Source organism: Cydia pomonella, chromosome 18 (genome assembly GCF_033807575.1).
Source record: "Cydia pomonella isolate Wapato2018A chromosome 18, ilCydPomo1, whole genome shotgun sequence".
Lineage (NCBI taxonomy): Eukaryota > Metazoa > Arthropoda > Insecta > Lepidoptera > Tortricidae > Cydia > Cydia pomonella.
This window is the reverse complement of record NC_084720.1, coordinates 15643604-15666675: the sequence shown is the minus strand read 5'-3', so window position 1 is coordinate 15666675 and position 23072 is coordinate 15643604. Positions and strand designations below refer to the sequence as shown.

Sequence of the window (23072 nt, the reverse complement as noted above, 5' to 3'; positions counted from 1 at the left end):
TTGCTATTTACTATCTTGCAGGCGCGGAAACTAAATTGAACTCTCATTAGAGACTAACAGGCCTATTCGAATTTTACTTATTCGATCTGTTTCCAATGGGTATGATATTGATCTGTTAGTGTCAAAAGTGACATTTCTTCAACCAAAAATGACACTTTTTTAAGTTGATTTGTGTATTCCCATTTGATTCCCATGCTCATTTGTGTACTCCTGTCTAAGCTAACTATGCACCAACTTGAATATAACAAAGTGGGGTGGTGTCATTATAAACGTCATATTTTCATAGAAATTTGACATTAATGATGACAGTACCACACTTTGTCATTGCAAATGCCATGCAGTTAGCTTTGTCCAATGATTTAAAAGTAATGTCCATGCATACAATTCCGACCAAACATTCGTGTTAAGCAAACCACCACACCATCTGGTGTATACTGCGTAAACTAATACGTGGCCGATGGTCAGAGCAAAGATACAATCAATACGCTTCAGTCAGAGACATACATTCATTAAAGGAAACTGCACTCACGCCTCCGAATAACTTGTCTAGAAAAATAGCTCGAAGGAGACCTTAGCCCCTTTCTTTAGGGCGACGATGAATTGACAGTTGAATAAATGTTATCATTGCTGCCACAGCTAAACAAGCCATGCTACTATTTCTATTAATATTTTCATTATTACGGATTTTGCCGTGCTATTTTATTAACTCCACTTAAGAATATTAAGTAGGAATATATGTATACATAATTTTTTAATTACATACAAAATACTTCATAACCAAAGAAGCTTGATTTTTACTGAATGTCAACATTTAGAAAGGGACTATTCTTAAGTGAGTTAATAAACTAGCCTATCTACCTAATCAATAAAAATTACACTTATTTTAATAAATATGGTAATAGCAGTGGTCTCTCTCAAGATATCTCGGTGTTTTGGAGACAAGAGTGCAGTCTAATTTAATATGTGTCTCTGTTTTCGCCATCGCATCTAGTACCGAGAAAGGTCAATCGATCGTCATAATGAAATAAAACGATCTCTTAAAATTTGTTTTAAGCAAGAAATTAATGCAATCTGAAATGATTTACCGATGATATGAAATCTTATAAGTGTATTTGATTATTCTGTAATAGTTTTTACACAATTTTACGCTATGATTAGGCATTTTTTTAAATTGGGAATGGCATTGCGTGACGTCTTTCCACTGCGCAATTCGCCACACGACTGAGCGCAGGGGTGTTACTAAATGCGAGTTTGACACCCATGTATTGGCTCCATTTGTAGTGCTCGTAATTAAGGCTCGTCTTTACTCTTATTGTGTAAGAATATCCAATTATATTTATTTATTATTCAGTAATATATATATATGTCAATGGCTTTGTCAGACTTTAACTTTTAATTTATATACTGCGGCTGTAACACGGTCGCATTTTTATCATTTGTCAGTATGCCCGTCACTTTCGCGCTTACATACTTGTTAGAAAGTGACAGACATGGTGACAAATGATAAAGAGCCGACCATCATAGCCCTCCTGTAGGGCTAAGATGGTTGGCTTTTTATCATTAGTCACCATGCCTGTCTCGTTCTAACAAGTATGTAAGTGCGAAAGTGACGGGCATAGTGACAAGTGATAAAAATGGAACCATGATACCGCCGCTGATGTAGATGAGAATATGAGATTGATTGGATTATCTATTGAAACAAAATAATGTTAATTATTATTTTATTTTTACATTAACACTTATAAAATACAATTTAACTTATAACACCTAAACCTTATTCATATTGAATGAGATTATAATACAAAAAAGAAGTCAGACAAAAACTGACTAAATAAAATATCTGATATAATCGAAGTTTATATTATATTTTGGATGGTAATTTTAACCAATTTAATTTAATTATCAAATTTGCTATTAATAGTCATATTGATTAAATTAACGACTAGTTTTCGTATTAATTTTTAACAAAGAATATCAGTGCCCCTAGTGTAAATTTTGTCGATAGCGAAACGTGACATACGCGTTTGCGTTAAGTCTCATTTTGTATGGGTTTTTGAACAGCGCGCCAAGCGGGACGTTTTGGAAAGTCAAAAATCTCATACAAAATGACACTTAACGCAAACGCGTACGTAACGTTTCGCTGTCGAAAATATTTACACTACTGATAGATCAAATTAAAATTGAATAGTAATAAATAGCTAACTACTCGTGCATGAAAATTATACTTTCTAAAAGAACAGTAAGTACGTGCGTTGTAAAAAAATGTTTTAAATTGGTTTGTCTGGGTGTCCGGCGACCTTCGTGCGGGGGAAAAATTTCGCTCAGTGGCTAAGTCTAGCAATCCAATGTGGAAATGCAGCAAGCGTTCTGTGGACGATGCCCCAGGTAAAGCTGGCCATACACACTAGGGTATGCCTGCGCAGTTTTGCCTGTACAGTTTAACTGCACAGGCGAAGCTGTATAGGAAACTGCACAGTCGAATGCCACATACGCTCCGTTTTACCTGAGAAGTTGGTAAAACTGGGCAGGCATACCGTAGTGTGTATGGCCAGCTTAACTCTATTAGGTTTAAGAGACGAACATTGCTAATGTTATAGTTATATTAAGAAATAAATAAATTAGCTAAACAATAGTTATTTGTGTCCCAAGGGAGGAAAAGCAGGAAATTGCGTGCCGCGTGTAAAATTGTTACCCGAGCCGAAGGCGAGGGTGGCAAACACGCGGGATGAAATGCCCTACGTTTCCTCCCGTGGTGCGCATACTATTTTTCTGCTCGATGGAGGCGGAAAGCGGCAACTTCGTTTAGCGCAGCGGGAGCAAAGTTGACGCTTTCCGCCCGGAGGGCAGAAAAATATTAAAAATGATTTTACATTTTGATTATATTTGGGCCTATTAAACAACAATATAACAGAGTAACATGCGATCTATCCTTATTGAACACGGGGCAAACGAGGAAGACACTGAATAACATATTCCTCATTTGTGTAATATTGTCATAGATAAAGTAAGTTCATATCACAGATGACTTTATTAAAAATAATAATTATGTTACATTATTCTAACTAGAGCTAAATATGATTTTTTAGTACAAGAAAGAACTCCGTAAGAAATTTAAAGGACTGTGCACACCGGGTGCGTGTGCGTTGTAATTATACAGATCCTTATGAGAGACGGCACACCGCTTGCGTGACGCAACTTAAACATGCTCTAAAGAGCACGCGCACGCACCTTTATCGGGCACTTAATTAGGAATCATGATGACACATTCTCAAGTAGAACGATAATTAATAATTATTTACTTTAAAAACTTATTACATAAAGTGCCTGATATGTTTACTGCTGTGCGGAGTTATTTCTAATACCGGTAATATGAAGTACCTGTATTTTTTACTTTGTAATTATTTTTAATTTTGGCCTTATTATCAATTCCACACATGTAAACGATGTCGGTGCAGAATATAAACGCAATGTGGAATTATATCCTTCTGGTTGCAGCAGAAATCTTAAAATTGACTTTTTTGTACTAAGTCTAATTCTTTTCAGGGTCTACTACGTGTGCGTTGGTCCGATCACATACACGTCGTTTTGAGGCACTATGGTGTGGTTCTTCTTCTTTTGCACCAGGTCTATGCCGCAGTACACCTGCAATAATAAAATAAAACATAAGTGAGACTTTTAGCTTCGTAATCAAGGATCGAGTCTATGGATCGTGTCATTCACGACGACGCGTATTGACATGTTATTTGATAAATCTATGCGTCATCGTGTATGATACGAACTATAGGAATAGGTACCTAGAACAGTACCCCTAGTGTAAATTAATTCGATGGCGTGACGTGATGTACGCGTTTGCGTTATGTCTCATTTTGTATGGGATTTTGAGTTTCCAAAACGTCCCGCTTGGTGCGCTGTTTCTAAATCCCATACTAAAACGCATTCGTCACGCTTCGTTATCGAATAAATTTACACTAGGAGTACAGTACCCCTAGTGTAAATTTAATCGACATCATAACGTGACGAACGAGTTTGCGTTAAGTCTCATTTTGTATAGGATTTTGAGTTTCCAAAACGTCCCGCTTGGCGCGCTCTTTCTAAACCCAAAACAAAATGAGACTAAACGCAAACGCGTCACGTTTCGAAATCGAATTTATTTACACTAGGGGTACAGAACAAAGCGAGTGAGTGTCTTATAAAAGTCATATTTTCACATTTGACATAAATGACACTATTTCATTGCAAATGCTATGCAAAGTTAGAGTGGTCCGACTCTCCGACTCTATTATTTCCCACAATGCTTACAATATAATGAGTTGAGATTTTTTTTCTCATATTCTTTTTCCGCAACAATGGTAACAAGCAAAAATATGCAATGACTAAGTTTCCTAAAGCATAAAGACACTCTATTGACATTGACGAAATAGTCATACATTTGATGGGAGCCATTTTTTTTAAGGAAGAAGAATAATATAAATAGCTCAATAATATCATCCGAAAGACGTTAAATGCTGGGCGAAGACCTTCCCTAAGGACCTTGACAATGACTGCTTCAAAGGCCCTATTTTGCTTAGGGCCACTTGCACCATCCAAGGTTAGCCAATAACTAAGTTAACCGTTAACACATGCTCAAATTGTACCGGTAACTCCGGGTTTAACCGGTTAGCCGCGAGTTAATGGTTAGCCCTGGATAGTGCAAGTTCCCCCTTAGTTGATCCTGGACATTTTCCGCAAATCGACAACCATTGTGCCTATATTGCGTGAAACGAGGTAGCGCTACTCTAACCACCCCAGCTCCTCCACGAAACCTAGCAGTGTCTTCAGGTTGCTAACTGCCTCTTTTAGTGTGCACGGAGTCCCTAGGTATTCGCTCCTGTATAGGGTAAAGGCACCAGTGCTCAGCCATGCACCAGTGGTCAGCCTTTCTTGCTTATTTTTGCTTGTAATTATCAAAGTTTTTCAGATTTTCATGCTCAAAGTAGGTGATATTATAGATTGATAACCTATGAATTGAAAAGTAACTTAACTTTTAAAATAACTGTCTAGCATGAACCACAACACTACTTCAAAGAAGTGCTGTCTTCTGACATGAAGGGATATGTGATATGCGCCATTTTTTTTGGAGCATCACATGGTATCTTGATCAGACGTTAGCAGCCGAATCGTGATATTTTTTTAAAATAATGTACACTGTTTCACATAATTAATACTTAATCTATCTGGAAAAAGTAAAAAATAGATATAAATCCATATTAAAGTAACATTTTTAAAGGGGCTGCCTATTGGGAACTACTTTTTTGTACAAAATCCAACAGTCAGCCTCCCCTGGCCGACTACTGGGTTTCAGGCAGTAATTTTAAAAAGGTCGTAAACCCAGAAGTCGGCCGAGGGAGGCTGACCATAGGTTTCAAGTTTTTTTAAATTTTCAAATGCAATGTAAGTCGGTAAATCAAGCACCTTTAAATATTTACATTATTATGACTTTATTTGATTGAAATACATCAAATACCCAGTCATCCTGTGGCTGACCACTGGACACTGAGATCACGGAACTCAGAACCCAATAGTCAGCCGTTACAATGGGATGGCTGGAAACTGGGTACTTAAAGGCTGTGTATTGGTAGGCAGTAGGGGGCTGATTACTGGCAAAAAGGCCCCCGTTCATTATATTTAATGAAATATCTCCAAAAGCTAAATTAAATTACGCTTTATTCTTTATAAAAATTAAACTTTATTAAATTATTGAAGCGTAAAAACATTTATAATTCTTATTGGTCCATTAGTAGGCAAATGAGACGACCTTTAACATAGAAATTACGTAAAAAGGCTGACTACTGGTGCCTTTACCCTACTTCTACCTGTTTGCAGTCTAGGAGAATGTGTTGTTTACTCTTCTTCCATGCACGCTCTGTACATGAGTGGTCCCCTAAAACTTTAAGCGATTAGATAGAACATGTCTGAACAACCACAAAGTCGCACGTGTTGTTGTTTACATATTTGTGTTGTTTCGGTACAAATCACACATTGTTCTCGTGTTTTTAGTTATATATAGTTTTATCTTCAAAGATAACCCTACGTGTTGTGTGTAACCATGTCAGTGTGGAAAGTCATACCAGTGATAAATAATTATGCCACAGTTCATTGGCTTTTCTCTTCATTCACTTGACCAAGCGCTAATTATTGCCAAAGATAAATTTATACTCAAAACTTACACACAGTACCCCTAGTGTAAATTCATTCGATAGCAAAACGTGACGTACGCGTTTGCGTTAAGTCTCATTTTGTATGGGATTTTGAGTTTCCAAAACGTCCCGCTTGGTGCGCTATTTCTAAATTCGATACAAAATGAGACTTAACGCAAACGCGTACGTCACGTTACGATATCGAATGAATTTACACTAGGGGTTCTAAAGAGCAGACATTTTGTCGGAAACAGGTAGATAATATAAAAGTCCTTAGGTATATGTCAATGGACTTAATTAATTCGGTTATTTTTATTTGCGGATTGTTATTCCACGGTTGATATATTTTGATAGTAAATGGTACCTATTTGTATATTTTGTCTAGTGCTTGTTTATTTGCATGCATTAAAACAAAAAATTACTTATACACTCACTAATATTTTTAATAAAATTAAAAAGGAGTTAAACTAAACACTACGCTGGATATCATGGTCATTCATATGAACTCTCATTACCAAATATCAAATCATTTTGATATGTGATGGTAAAAGATACCTACGTAATATTAACCGGCCAGACTTATTCTTTAGTAAAATTTTGCTATCCATATGGAACTAAATCTAAAGTGGTAAGGTCGGCCAACTCAAGAGTAGGTAGATAAATAGATCACTTAGCAGGGCCATTGGCTATGACATCATAAATATCATAATGAAGATACAGTAAAAACTCAACTACTTAATCCCATAATTGACTGTAAGCAAGACCTTGTGCTCGTTACCCGAAGTGATGTTTCCAATCATTGGACTATAAGCATCGCTGGAGCATATCAGCGATCAAGAAAATGAAGAAAGAAGAAGAAAATAATTTGTGACCCTTATAAAGATTTATTTGGCTTCAAAGTTAAACTTCTGTGACAAAATTTGACACTCGAAAAAGCGTTGTGAACCAAATGATGAGTGTGGTTATTTTATTTCACTCACCACAAGTACAGCAAAGATAACACCCAAGCTTCCAGCGCCAGCACGTCGCTACAGTGATGGTCGTAGTCCAACACTCGAAAGAACGCGGTGAACCAACATCATGAGAGCGGTTTGAAGAGAGTGAGGAAACTTAGAGTAAATGTTATTTTACATACCACTAGTATCGCAAAGACAACGCCCAAGCTGTAGCCAGCCAGCACGTCGCTCCAGTGATGCTTGTAGTCCGATACTCGAGAGAGCGCGGTGAACCAAGAGATCATGAGGGCAGAGAACTGAAGAGAGTGGCGGAGAACGCGGGTTCCTCGCCAGGTCATCCGCCGTTCGAGGTATAGCTGAAAACCAATAATAAAACATGTTATATGATTTGTGGGTTATTTCTGGGGATGTACTCCAAGGATTATCACGGCGTTCTTTGAGATGGTAACTAACATTATCCCAAAGCCCTGTTTCCGACGCGACTACCGCGCCGCGCCACATAGTGAAGTAAAAAAAAAACTTCTGCCGTTGAAACAACGCATGCGCCGCCGCCGTGCTCCGATTAAAATAAATCATAATTTGAGTTCATCGCTGCAGTTTTAAGTGTAAACCAAAAAGAAAGTGCCTCCTGATCTAGTGCACCCTATGAACGTATGAAGCTGTCGATAAAGCAGAGGATTTTCCGAATTTGACCACCAAGCGGTCTACAAAGGCGCTTCAGGATTTATGTAAGTTGACCTCTCATTCTTATCGCCCCTACAGACATCAATGTGTCAAACCAAAGTGACGTAATTAAGTCTGTTTTCTTGTACAAGTAAAACACGTGTGTATTTCTAGTAACTAAGGTGATTGCTGATAATATGTAATTATAAGTTTTTTATCATTGCGGACATTCATTTATTTGCGAGTAGTATCGCTTAGTCATACCAAGTAGGTATAAAACTTTTGAATACAATTGCAGACCGAATAAAAACGACAACAAATTTACCACGGTCATTCAATCCTTAATTATGCTGAGTACAGCTCCGTGACTGCTTAGATAGGTAGACTTTTTGTCTTTTGTTTGAAAATTGAAAGCCAAAATATATGTGTACGTGTGGGTATCTACAAAATGACGATGAACGTTTCAGTTAAAAAGGTTTTGATGAACCTTCGATTTTCGATCGAAATTTCGAAGGATATCTTTCAGCGCTGCAGCGAACAGCAAGATCAGCACAGCAACGGATATCTTTCGAGTATTGATGATCCTTCCGGCCGATTTCGACTATGGCGACCACTAGTTAGCTCGGTGCTCGTGCGCCCGAAGATGGCTGACGAAGCCGATCTTCGAGGTGAACCACCCCCGTGCACATTGAGGGCACGTGAGGACGCCAGCTACGTGGTGGTAGTGAATGGACGCAGGCTGACGTGTATTCACCTCGTCGCGTTTAGAGTCGAGGTCAACTCTCGAGAACATCTTTCGAGTATTATAAATGGTATTAATGGTACTCACAGCCGCGAAGACAACGGTGTAGGCCGCGAAGGAAGGGTGTCCGCTGAGGAAGGACTTGCGCATGTCGTTGATACTGCTGCTGCTGCTGGTGCAGTAGTCTTCTAGTAAGGGTAGGACATAGCGCGCCATTCTGATGGTACTTACAGCCACGAAGACCATGGTGTAGGCCGCGAAAGACGAGTGTCCGCTGAGGAAGGACTTGCGCATGTCGTTGATACTGCTGCTGCTGCTGGTGCAGTAGTCTTCTAGTAAGGGTAGGACATAGCGCGCCATTCTGATGGTACTTACAGCCACGAAGACCATGGTGTAGGCCGCGAAGGACGAGTGTCCGCTGAGGAAGGACTTGCGCATGTCGTTGATACTGCTGCTGCTGCTGGTGCAGTAGTCTTCTAGTAAGGGTAGGACATAGCGCGCCATTCTGATGGTACTTACAGCCACGAAGACCATGGTGTAGGCCGCGAAAGACGAGTGTCCGCTGAGGAAGGACTTGCGCATGTCGTTGATACTGCTGCTGCTGCTGGTGCAGTAGTCTTCTAGTAAGGGTAGGACATAGCGCGCCATTCTGATGGTACTTACAGCCACGAAGACCATGGTGTAGGCCGCGAAGGACGAGTGTCCGCTGAGGAAGGACTTGCGCATGTCCTCGATCTTGCTGCTGCTGCCCGTGCAGTAGTAATCCGAGGGCAAAACGTAGCGAGCACGCCATTCTGATGAATTACAGTCGATTGATGGCCGGCATAGCTGGAAACAAGATAACATATTTATTGATCGACTAAACGTCCCGGCTCATTGTTTGGCTAGTGTTAGTGTGTGTCGTTTTACTTTACATTTTTATATTTTTATTAGCCTCAATCTATTAAATTAATTATTTAAAGAACAAAAAATATCACGGTTTACGGTTAATATTGTATGAAGGAATGCGACCCCTGTGTCTGTCTTTTTAGATCGTGGTGCTGAAAGTTATCACATGGAAAACACTGTCCGTCAATAAGCCCACAGTATGAGTTTCAGACCACTGTCAACTATATAAACAGAACTTAGTGAGCATCGTGTGTCTGTGTAGGCACGTGATTCACGTCTCTAATACATGAATAATTATCTTATAAGGAAAAGTGTTAATAAACATTGCCTAGTTTTACATAATCGGCTTATAATTTAATCTAAGGTCAGTCTCGGTCAAGTCAAGCAGGGAAGTCTAATTTCTTATCTGTAGATGGATATTTAAGTTATCTATTCCTCAATAGATTCTAACATTATCATGCTGTCAACATATAGGTTAAACGTGACTAAAGATACTTAAAAGGTGTTTATGCGAAGCCATAACATAAATAACTATGTTTTAGGTAGATCTGTGTAAGATTGTCCCCAAATATGTATTTATTAAAACTGTCGCAGGCATGTCATCTTCTGTCATTAAACTTAAGGCATTATCAATACAGGTGACAGCAAGGTGTTATCATCTATTGGGCATAAGCAGGTCGATATCTGGGACGTTTACCTTACAGTCTAAGAAGAGATAAAGAGAATGGAGCTTACACTTAAGACTGAGTTTTGTTTCCGTTTAAAGGTACGTGTCAAGGAAAAAGTCACTTACGTCAAGTGCGGCTTCATTTTTTCGATGACGTATTTAGCTAGGACAAAGACCACCCCTCCTCAGTATAACCCACGAATCCAGGTAAATGTTTACGTTTAGCATTCACGTAATTCGTGTCACTGGGTTCTGTTTCCCTAATAGTTGAGGAAGTAAGTGCAAAATGTATGGAACTGTATGCGCTTTTGTCTCAGGCGATGGAGTAGCCAAGAGTTAACCTCGTGGAATTATATCAACTTAGTATGATCCAAAGAACAATCGTGCCAAGCGGCTCCGCCTAAGACAAAAGAACATACTCCCTGGACTTACTTTCCCCACTACTATATGCCTTGTGGCTTTGCGAGCTGTCAACAAAAAGAGCCGCTTACATCAAAGAACCGATGACATGTTTGGCGATTCCCTTAGTTAATGAACAACGCGCCGAGACCGAAGGCCACCACTCCATAGTACAGCTCACGAATCCAGGTGGGGAATGCTTTCGCTACTTGTCTGCTTGGGTACTTTTAAGCACCATAAAGTTAGATGTCGCGATGCGCTACTCCACTTTGCGTAAAGCTAAACTAAAAGGCTACTTACATCAAAGAAGTGAGGCCTGAGTCTCCCGACGACATGCTTGGCCATTTCCGTAGTTAATTCAACAAACAACGCGCCGAGGCCGAAGGCTACCACCGCGCAGTACAATCCACGAATCCAGGTTGGAATGCTTAAGCCGAATACTTTTATGTCACTGGGTTCTTTGCGCAGGATTATCCATTCACAGACCAGTATCTGTAGGCAGAAATTTTTAATGAGAATTTAAGAATGTACATACGTATAGAATGTAGGTACTGCTTGTTTCCAATTTGGTATTGTGGTTAATAGAAAGCAAGAGAAAGATCAAGAAGCCATAATACATATAAAAGATGATGGAATATTGTGCTAGAAAAACACAGAAGTGGATCTAGTTGGATATTGAGAACGTAACTAGCTTTTATTATCATCAACTCAAAAACGGTTAGGGTTCAAAATGTATGATGATCCGATGCAATCAGAAAGAGACTTGTAATGCTTCCAGTCCTTGAGAATGAGGAGTTAACTTCTGGTCTGTGTCTGATACTGATAAGGATCTTGACCGAATGTTTAATCATTTTGCATTATGTGGTGTTTAATCATACAGTACCAACCGATGTACGAGTATAACCCGCGATGGCTATCATGCACATACATATGGAAGGTTAAGGTTGATAAGAAAAGTGTACTCACAACTAGAAACGGCAGCCCCAAGCCATATAACCTCAGCACGAGCGTGGTGACTGTGTCTTCGTGGTAGGGGTACTTCAGCGACTCGTCGTCGCAGAAGAACCCTCGGCTGAACGGCTCCCATAGAAGTTTCATCGCGAACAAGCATAAGGTCACTGAAAATTAATCGATAATAGAGTAATAATTCATTCTATAATTTGATAAAGTATATAGCATACATAAAGGAACTCTAATGCGGACCGGACGGATTACAGCGAAATATGAAAAATGAAATTTCGTTATCTGCCTGTCTAACGCTCGAATATGCAAGAGTGATAGAATAGAAGGGCAGATAACAAAATTTTCATGTTTCGTGGTAGACTCTCAGCAGTGGCGGGGCAAGACCAAAATTGTATGTGGGCAAGGTACATATAGCGATGCCCTCTGGTGGCGCAAGAAATAACGAACGTTTTAACGTGGTGTCCGAGATATGATTATTTGAGGTGCGAGGCCCCTCGGACCGCGAGGCCGAAGGCGGTAGCCCACGTCGCCCACGCCTAACGCTGCCTCTGGCCCTCAGAGACTATGAGCAAGAATGACTTTAATTTGGTACCGTCAAAGAGAATGTGAAATAGAGGCAAAACATTTTCGACACATGATTAAAACTTTTATAACGCCATTTGACTTTGATCCTTATTTTCTTAATTTTTCTTGTTTCCTAATGTCAATACGGCTACAACTCAAGCGAGACGTCACATTCAAGTACCGTTTAGTAAGAGGCGTTTCGTGCGTTATGTACGATTGTCAGGCCGACTGTCGTTTCTGAATTTTGTATTGCTTTAATGCAATGAGTCCTAATGTCAGACCAAGCTAAGTTGGCAGCGAGTAGCCCAGCCTGTGCATGTGTTAAGTAAACGTCATATATTCATAGAAGTTTGACGTTTAGAATATCAAAATTGCTGCTAACTTATCTTGGTTTGACTCTATAGACATTTCATTTTCAAAACAAACCGGATCGACTGCTTATTGTCTCTGTTGAAAGATCACTTTTACAGCGATTATTTCTCAGTAGTCTTTAAAGTGGATTATACTTTTTGTATTTTTAGAAAAAAAGATAATTTACTGTACCTTGACTTTATATCAGTTTTTATCATTGCAGCATTGTGAAATCAATAACGTGGTCATGGTTATTATCGTTTGTGAAAAGGCCATTATTATTTTTAATTAGCTACTGCGAAATAGATTGGTGAACGAACCATTGAAGAAATTAAAGAAAAGGTAAACAACTGCACAACACGACACAATTGAGAGGTCATTGTTGAAATAAATATATAAAGCAAGAGAACAAAGGGAGTTACCCAGAGTTTGCGACCTTATCAAACTTGTATTAGGAACCTATCACAAGTTTTTTCAAAGAATCCCAGTATCAGTGAGCGACACTCCTACTTTTGGTCATTCTCAGCTCCGTTCGGCTCAGCATTGCTCTGAGCAATTATTAGGGTTGGCACAACTTGACGTCCCTATGCGCGCACGATCACAGATAAGATAATCACTTGAATTTTGACAACCCTAAATAGCCGAAAGGGATAGTGCCATACATTAGAAAGGAACAGCATGATTCGACCCTGAATCGCTGTCAAACTTCGGTTTTGTGGGAAGTGTCATTTCTGTAGCCGCGCGCTCGAGGCGAACTCGTTGTGCGCTCGCCTCACTTTTAACTCGCTCGCAAATCGCCAGTGTGATAGTGCCCTTAAACTATGCAGAGTCGCGGATCATATCCGAAATATAAGTACTGTCGAGTTCACAAACAAGCAAACGTCTCAAAAATATATTTACACGACCTTATTCTCAGTGTCTTAGAGATGAGTTAGAGGCGTGTAAATATATTTTTGGAATGTTGGCTTGTACCTAAAGATGTATGTGAACTCGACTGTACAATGAACATGTTGGACCGCTTGAAGACCAAAAGGCTGGTTAAGAATAATTTATAACATACCGATATGTTGGAAACTATAGCAGAGCATTTCTTAAAAAAAATGCCATTTTCATGAATTTTGTATTTTTTCATAAATTTTGTATTATTTTGTACTCAGAATCACGAGCTCTAAAATAAATAAATGAAAATTCTTTATTTGCTTAAAATATGGTACAATAAGATGGTAAGGATAACATATATCTGTATAAAAACATATTGTGCTAGTTTAGCATGCAAATGTACACTTAATAACGATCTAACTTCTACTTAATATTATCTAACATGCAAAACAGACTCTGTAGTGTAAAACATCTTTCTTTTCTCTTTCGATCCTAATGGAAAAAAATCCAGAGTTTTTTTCCTATAATGTTACTATTTCATCATGTACTTTTCAATTCAATTCAAATATACTTTATTCATGTAGGCCTAGCAACAAGCACTTATGAATAGTAAGACAGTATTACATATAATTATCTTAATCTAATTATCAGAGCAATTTATTGATGTTGTAAATATTATTCCATATATAATACTAATGAATATAATTCATAGATCAAATTTAATACTAAAACTTTCACAAAATACAGTCATACAAAAAAAAAATGTATAAAAAATACTTGTCTAGATTGTTTCTAGAATAAATTCTAAATGTCAAACAAATATAATAAAAACAACAAAGGAAATACATGCATTGGAATATCCATTTCATCATCATTATTCAAATATAATAAATAATTAATCATTTCGAATCACAATTAATCCCACGTTGTTTTATCATTCATGTAGTCTTGTGTGGTATAATAAGCTTTAGAAATAAGTTTACGCTTTACATGATTCTTAAATTTATTAATTGGTAACTCAGTAATATGGTTTGGAAGTTTATTATAAAATCTCACACAATTACCCATGAATGATTTTTTAATTTTATGGAGCCGAGTGAAGGGCACGGCGAGCTTATGTTTATTTCTAGTATTAATATTATGAATATCACAATTTTTCTTAAAATCGGCAATATTTTTATGCACATACAGAATATTCTCATAAATGTATTGACAGTGCACTGTCATGATGTCAATTTCCTTAAATTTATCTCTCAGTGAGTCTCTATGGTTCATTTTATATATTGCTCGAATAGCCCTCTTCTGCAGAACAAAAATGGTATTTATCTCTGAAGCACCACCCCACAGTAAAATACCATATGACATAATGCTATGGAAGTAACTAAAATATACTAATCGAGCTGTTTTGACATCAGTTAACTGACGGATTTTGCTTACTGCAAAAGCTGCAGAACTCAGTCTATTCGAAAGAGTAGCAATATGGGGACCCCACTGGAGTTTAGAATCTAAAGTTATACCAAGAAAAACTGTACTATCAACTAGTTCCAATTCCTCATCCTTCACAATGACACTTGTTTGTACATGCCTTACATTACTAGTGACAAACTTAATACATTTAGTCTTATTCTCATTTAACAATAAATTATTAACATTGAACCAATTTACTACTTTAGAAATAGCATCGTTTACATCATTGTAAGCTTGTTGCTGTCGTTTGACTTTGAAAATAAGTGAAGTGTCGTCTGCAAACAATACTATATCATGGTGGGTCTTTACAAGGAATGGCAAGTCATTTATGTAGATAAGGAACAGGAAAGGTCCCAATATTGACCCCTGTGGTACACCCATAGAGACCAATGACCCCGGTGATCGCTGTCCATTCACATCGACCCTTTGTATTCTACCATTTAAGTAGGACTTAAGTAAATCCAGTGCCGCTCCTCTAACTCCATAATAGTGTAGTTTCCTGATTAATGTTTCATGACAAACGCAGTCGAAGGCCTTAGACAAATCACAGAAGATACCTATAGCATCTCGTGACTCCTCCCAGGCATCGAAGATATGCTTAATTAGCTCAACACCAGCATCGGTTGTCGAGCGACCCCGTGTAAAACCAAACTGCTTATTATGCATTAAATTATTGACGTTAAAATGTCGTACTAATTGAGAAAGAATTAATTTTTCAAAAATCTTACTGAACGTTGGTAGCACAGATATCGGTCTAAAGTTAGTGGGGTCAGAGTTGCTACCCGATTTAAATAAAGGAGTTATTTTACTATGTTTCATTAAATCAGGAAACTCGCCGCAATCAACACTGTTGTTAAATATAATTACTAAGTCAGGCGCTATAATTTCTACTAAGGATTTGACAGCATGGACAGAGACTCCCCAGAGGTCATTCGTTTTTTTGACATTAACCGAATTAAACGCCTTTACTACATCGGAGGTACAAACACGTTCAAAATGAAAATCTCCACAACACTCTGGAGCGTTATCTTTTAATAGAGTAACAGCAGATGAGGGTGATGAATTTAAATCCTTAGTTGTGAAAACTGGTACGTCAGTGAAAAAAAATTCAAATTCTGTAGCTACTTCTAAATTGGAATCTATAATTTTGTTATCAATATTTAGTTTAAAATCATTCACTCTGTGTTTCGAGCGACCAGTCTCCACATTGATTACTTTCCAGGTTGCTTTAATAATGTTGGTACTATTTTTTATTCTTTGACTTAGATAATTTCGCTTAGCTATATGACAATCTATTTTAAACTTTTTCGAATATTGCTTGACATGTTCTTTAAATTCATCACTCGTGTTAAACCGCCGTTCCTCATACAAGGCATACAGTGCACGTCTTCGTTGATGTAAGTCCGCAGTAGCCCACTCACTAAAAACTGATGCACCACTAACTACGACCGATTTTGAAGTAAATATCGCATTATAATGATCCATAAAAGTGTGAAAGAATGAATTATACATACTATTTGGACCCATATCGGAAGACAAAAAGGGTAGCGCCTGAACTAAACTTTGCTTCATTCTTTCTACGCGGTCCGAGGTTACTGGTACAAAAGTTATTTGTTTTCTCAAAGTATTTTTCCTTAATGTCTCAAATACCATTAATTGACCTAAGTGGTCTGATTCTAAATTACTGATAACTTTTTTAGTAATAGGAACAATATCAGTGAAAATATTATCTATACAGGTTGCACTAGTAGCAGTCACTCTAGTAGGCTCCATAAACATGTGGTTGAGATTACCAGATTTGAATAGATTCAACAATCTACAAGACATTGTTGAATTTTCCAAAATATTTACATTAAAGTCGCCGCATATAAATAATTTCTTACTAGAAGATGATATTTTAAGTAGCACAGAATCCATTACACTTTCAAATATTTCAAAATTACTTAATGGCGGCCTATACACACAGACAACAATAAATTGCTCCAATTCTACTGCACTTAGTTCTATAGTCCGTTCAACAGACATGGATACAATATCCTTACGTTCCTTAAATTTTAACTGACTATTTAATATAATTAACGACCCACCATGTATGGAACTAATTCTGGTGAACGAACTTCCCACCTGATGATTATTAAATTGAGGCATTAATTCATTATTTGTTAACCAATGTTCAGTAATACATAAAATATCAACATAAAAATCGTTCATAAAAAGTTCAATCTGTAAATCTTTTCCTCTAATACATTGAATGTTTTGATGCACCAGGTGGATATACTTTCCATGTTTACAGTATTTTTCATTATATTTATTTAAAACTAAATTGCCAGAGACAGAATCTTTTGTCTTAACAGCTAGTTTAAATCATTGGTTATGACTGGAACCAATTCCAAGCTCACACTGGGCTGCTCAATAGGAGCAGAGTTGTCTGCCAAATTCTTGGCAGAAATGTCAAGTAAATAGGATAGCGATAAAGCTATTTGTCTCTTGTAATAATTTGAAAGGTAACACTTACCTTTAGTCAAAAACACCATAGGCATATGGTATTTACTAACAAATTTGTTAGTGTCAATTATGATAAACTTACTACTATATGTACAAAGATTATATAGAGATATATTCAACTTATGTCTAATGTTATTTTCTGCCTCTGACATTTGCTCACAATAGGGGAATGTGAAAATAATAATTTCATGCACTGCAAGTGAATTTAACTGTTCAAAGTATTTAAGTAAATTATTTTTGTTCACATTTCCCCTATTACCCATAAGAATTAGCAGTGTTGAACAAAAAGAAAAGTTTGAAAATGTATAGAATTTTGGATTTTTTTTTTCTCGTATAGGACGAAAAGGGCTCGCGATCCTGACTAGAAATAACATAAAAGTGGCAAAAACGGTCATATAAAAAATGGCAAAAAAAAAACCGGTCAGCAAGGAAGACTATCGAAAGTATCGACGGCATTTCAGTACCCCTAGTGTAAATAAATTCGATTTCGAAACGTGACGTACGCGTTTGCGTTTAGTCTCATTTTGTATGTGATTTAGAAAGAGCGCCCCAAGCGGGACGTTTCGGAAACTCAAAATCCTATACAAAATGACACTTAACGCAAACGCGTTCGTCACGTTATGATGTCGATTAAATTTACACTAGGGGTACAGTTTCTAAGATACGTTTTTAACTGAAATTTAGTAGCTATAAATTTGGAAAAAAACGGTTGATATATATATAGATAGATATATACATAGATTGGGGTTGGATCCTACTTATATGGGAACTTAGTCATAGTATTCCTATCCGCGTGTAAGTATTACCATGCATTACCTTTAAACCTACTGATAACTGTGTTGTTAACTGATAAGGTTCTATGTATATAGTTAAGGTTTATGTCATTAGATCGGCGCGTGAAACATTGATTACTCATCGCCGACTAAAAATAGTGTAAATCCTCGATTATACGTACATTTGGACTTTACGTACAGTCGCCATCAGATATATCGGAGCGGCCGAGGTGCTCACAAATATCTGAACACACCTCTATTGTCTAGGCGCTAGAGTACGTGTTCAGATAATTTTGAGCACTTCAGCCGCTCCGATATATCTGATGGCGACTGTATATTGCTTAAAAGAAAATAGGGGCCACTAAGCGTTTTTAACGTTACGTGAAAAGCACAACGTGGAAATAGGGTGTTTGTTGCCTCGTTTGGTAAATTTAAACTTCAGATAGGTTAGATCGTTATAGTACCTACATTTCGATGCTAGTGCGGAAAGTATGTCGTTACACCACGAGTACCGAGATATAAGACTCGGGACGAGTGAAGAATGACATTTCCGCACGTGTATCGAACGACGTTTTTTTAATACAGTTGCGATAAAATGAGAAAAGCAACAAGTACTTTTTTTATGCATGTTTTATAAGACAGAAACAATTGTTAATAAAATATTACACTAATATTACCTAAGTATCGTTATTTACGATTATTTGTGTATCGTATATTTAAATTTGACGACCGGTTTGGCCTAGTGGGTAGTGACCCTGCCTACGAAGCTGATGGTCCCGGGTTCAAATCCTGGTAAGGGCGTGTATTCGTGTGATGAGCATGGATATTTGTTCCTGAGTCATGGGTGTTTTCTTTGTATTTAAGTATTTATAAATATTTATATATTATATATATCGTTGTCTAAGTACCCTCAACACAAGCCTTATTGAGCTTACTGTGGGACTTAGTCAATTTGTGTAATAAAGTCCTATAAAATTAAAAAAATTGTATGAAAACAATATCGAATGTTGCCTTTGGAAACTTAAAACATTCTTGCAGTAAGAAAAAACTAAAGGATCATTCACAAATTCGTTAACGTTCTTGTCCATGATTATAAAATTAAAATCAGTAATTAAATAGATGAATGAGTATGAGTATGAATATGAGCTGAATTTTATTGCTAATGTCGACTACATAGATCGCTATTAGTTTTACCATGCGATAAAAACTCCGATGCCTAATTATGTATTTGTAATATTTGTATTAAATATTGCACGGGGTGTTTGTGTGAGTTGACCATAGGTACTATTACGTGACATGAATAGTGAATAATATAGGTAGGTAGAGATCATACAAAAAACAAAGTAAAGTAGTGCAAAGTAGATGTAAATTTGACAGCTTAAGGCCAAAGTAAAAGTCGTTAAGAATGTCACTCAAAGTGCCAGCTTGACCTTGAAAAACGTTTTATATGCATCAACGTTCGATTGTGTTCGTATATGGACATCATATAATGATATATCGTCCATGCTTATAATCGTGAATTGGCTGGATATAAGGAAATGATTAGTTTGTAACTGTCGTTACATGTTAAAATACACTACAATAGACTATTCATCACTGGTCACAATGATACGGCTGACGACGAGCATTGTACAGCCGCCAGACATATCGGGGCGGCCAAGACGCTCACAAATATTTGAACACGTCTCTCGGCCCGATTCGAAGAATGAGATACTATAACGATAAGTTTTGGTTTGGATAAGTTCTCATTTAGATATCGTTTGTATGTCGTATAATTGACAGAAGCAGCTCGATTCGGGCTACCAATGTCACTTTGACGTTAGAATTATCGTACTTAAACGTCAATTTTAACATGTCGTTTAGTTATCGATCTTTTAAAGATCTTAAACGTGTCTTAATCATTCTTCGAATCGGACCGTCTATTGTCAAGACGTTAGAGTGCGTGTTCAGATATTTTTGAGCACGTCGGCTGTCCCGATATATCTGATGGTGACTGTACGGTCATTCAAGTGTACTCAATGTACAATGTGTAAATTCAATACGGGAGAATATTTAAACGGTGGTATGCAAAGGACCTAAGAAGTATATTGAGATAAATTTTGCTTAGAAATACAATGAAAATATTAACCATAAGTACAAAATAATGCGACACGCAATGTAATGCAAACCACAAGTTACGAGATATGAGCTTTTTATTGTAACTGTCAACGCTTGTTGTAGAAAAAATACGGGGTCATAATTAAGTTCTAGTGTAGGTAACTCAAAAAAACTTCTTATTTGTTTATTAAATATGGATAAATTATATATCTGGTTTTTTATCGCCCGTATACACACACTAAAATTTACACACTGTATATAGTTTGGCCCAGGAGCCCACGACTGTCTCACTTGAAACTTAGACAGAGAAAATCACACTGTCTTTATCTTACGTTAGTACTAGCACCCAAAAGAAAGAGATGAGTATAATTTTACTGGTTCTTACTGACTGACAACTTGTGTTTTAAGGAGGAAAATAAAAAAAAACTACCTAATATTATTTTGATTCCCAGTTTCGTTACCTAGAGATCTTTTTATGTTTAAATTATTACAGTTAAATGCTTCAATTAAAACTTTGAAAACTTTTTATATTGAATACGTAGGTGTGTTAATAGTAACTTGAGAATGGAATACGAAAAGAGCTCAAATAAAATTCATAGAATCTTTAACGCATTCACTGCCAGGAGGCGTGGCCTAGGAACAAACTTGTATGACGGTGAACACATATATGCGTCGGTGGCAGTGAATGCGTTAATGTGTATTTCGTGTCCTTGAATGTACGTACATTAACTAGTTTTTTTTGTAGCAGTAACAATAGTTATTTGTTTTACAAGGGGGCAAAGTCGTTGTTTAACTGCTCGTGCTAATATTGATACCCGAGCAAGCGAAAGATTCCAAAATTTATCCACGAGTGGTATCTTGATCGTGGCGAGGGTTTTAAGGTTAAACGAACTTTGCCTACGAGTGAAACACAAAATTTTTCACCACACCAACGCGAGGAAAGTACTTATCATGAAATATCAAAAAAATCAAATCCAAATGGACGTAATAAAAATTTATCATTTAAAATCATAATTCAAAGTCAATTCTACCAGCTGACATAAGGAAACAACTCAACATTTGCATCTGATTACCTACTTTGCCCCAAATGTTCACCAACATTGAGATGTTTCCTTGTATTTTGGATGGTACAATTGACTTTTAATTTTTTTTCCACGTCGGTAGCAAACAAGCATGCGGCCCGCATGATGGTACGCAGTCACCGTATCCTATGGACGCCTGCAACTCCAGAGGTGTTACATACGCCTTGCCGGCACTTTAAAAACCTTTACACTTCTTTTTGAATGATAAATATTCATTTTTAATTGAGTTGGTTTGATTCCGTTTGATATTTTGCAGCTAATATTTTCCTTGCATTGGTGAGGTGAAACCCTCACAACGCTCAAGATTCCATTCTATCCAAGATTCTATCTTTTCAATTTTGGAATATTTCGCTTGCTCGTATATCAATATTAGCACGAGAGGTTAAACAACAACTTGTTTCTACTTACACAAAAAATGGAACTTGCGAACTATGTTTTACCTGTTACAAACTACTTATAAGTTATAGAACATTGAGCAAAATTTTATTGATTACTTCAATTTTTTTATTTTATAATTAAGTATTTATTTATTTCGACTTTATTGCTAATAATAAACAATGACAAAAGGCGGACTAGAGTAGGCGGGTGGAGGTAGCTATTTTTTTTATACCACGTCGGTGGCAAACAAGCATACGGCCCGCCTGATGGTAAGCAGTCACCGTAGCATATGAACGCCTGCAACTCCAGAGGTGTTAAATGCGCGTTGCCGACCCTCAATAAGTTCGGCTAATTATTTTTTTCAGTGTAGTGTAGTGGACCCGGGTATGTCCTTAAAACTACGTCCACAAGAGAGGTATGGGCATTGTGAATGTCATCTCGCTCTGTGTGGTAGGGCACAGCACAGCGGATGTCATTCCAGATCTAGAGCAGAGCCCAACTGGGGAAGTACCTCCACCTTACAGAAAATCGCAGCCAAATAACACTAGACCCTACTCATAGTGTTGTGTTCCTGCCGGTGAGTAAGGTTGCCAGAGCTCAACGAGCGAGTGTGGGAGGGGTTAGGGTCGGCAACGCCCATGTACCTCCTCTGGAGTTGCAGGCGTACATAGGCTACGGATACTGCTTACCATCAGGCAGGCCGTATGCCTGTTTGCCACCGACGTAGTATAAAAAAAAAGTCAAAAATCTGAAATAAATGAGTTTAATGTAACCGATAGGTACTTACATCCACCAATGAGGAATCCATCCAGCACCACCTTCCGCAACACACATATCGAAGGTTCGTCTCGCGACATCTTTCGTTCGTGCAAGTTAATTGTTTAGTAGTTTAGCTACTCGCGCGTCACGTCGTAAGTTTGGTCGAGTAATGACGGATGTAGGCGCGCGCGCCGGTTTTAAAGTAAGCGTGTCTATCAGTTCGTCGCAGATAGCGAGGATTGGCGAGGATACTAGATGAGACAGTTTTGTTTATGGTTTTTTAAATATATTTTGTAATTTTATTTAAGTCAGTACAAAAGACAAAATACTTAAAAAAAAAAACTTTAGACTAACTTAGGTCTAGTCAAAAGCCGAGTTGTCCCCGGCGCAAAGGTACCCATAACGCTAGCCGCATTCCCACGTTGAATGGCGATGGATAACCTTTGCACCAGGTACGAACCCGCGCGGGCGTCAGACCCCCTCTCCCTAATTCGACGTTTATGTTTTAAATTACATATTATTATAATTTTAGCATTTTTTTCTTAATATTTCTAGACGAAATAAATAATATAGATAAAAATCTTTCTCGAATAATAGATACAATAACAAGACTTATAGACTATTACTAAAATTAAATAAGAATTAAATAAATATTATAGAACATTATTACCCAAATTAACTAAAGTCCCATGGTAAGCTCAATAAGGCTTGTGTTGAGGGTAATTAGACAACGATATATATAATATATAAATATTTATAAATA

General features: G+C 37.4%; 1 protein-coding gene across 1 annotated transcript; it reads right to left on the bottom strand.

The window, feature by feature from the left end:
* Positions 1 to 1707: 1707 nt before the first annotated feature.
* On the bottom strand, positions 1708 to 22490 carry LOC133527562 (putative phosphatidate phosphatase). Its single transcript, XM_061864619.1, has 6 exons — positions 22338 to 22490; positions 11458 to 11609; positions 10792 to 10983; positions 9201 to 9365; positions 7312 to 7488; positions 1708 to 3642 (listed from the first exon to the last, which is right to left on the bottom strand). The coding sequence occupies exons 1-6, from the start codon at positions 22405 to 22407 to the stop codon at positions 3550 to 3552; spliced, it is 849 nt and encodes a 282-aa protein (XP_061720603.1). The 5' UTR covers positions 22408 to 22490; the 3' UTR covers positions 1708 to 3549.
* Positions 22491 to 23072: the final 582 nt, after the last annotated feature.

Excerpts from the sequence above, each read along its gene's own strand:
- LOC133527562 (XM_061864619.1), bottom strand. The coding sequence starts at position 22,407 with ATGTCGCGAGACGAACCTTCGATATGTGTGTTGCGGAAGGTGGTGCTG. Across the intron at positions 7,489-9,200 it reads ACACCATGGTCTTCGTGGCT|CTATACCTCGAACGGCGGAT; the intron begins GTAAGTACCATC and ends ATTGGTTTTCAG. Across the intron at positions 3,643-7,311 it reads TTGTCTTTGCGATACTAGTG|GTGTACTGCGGCATAGACCT; the intron begins GTATGTAAAATA and ends TTATTATTGCAG.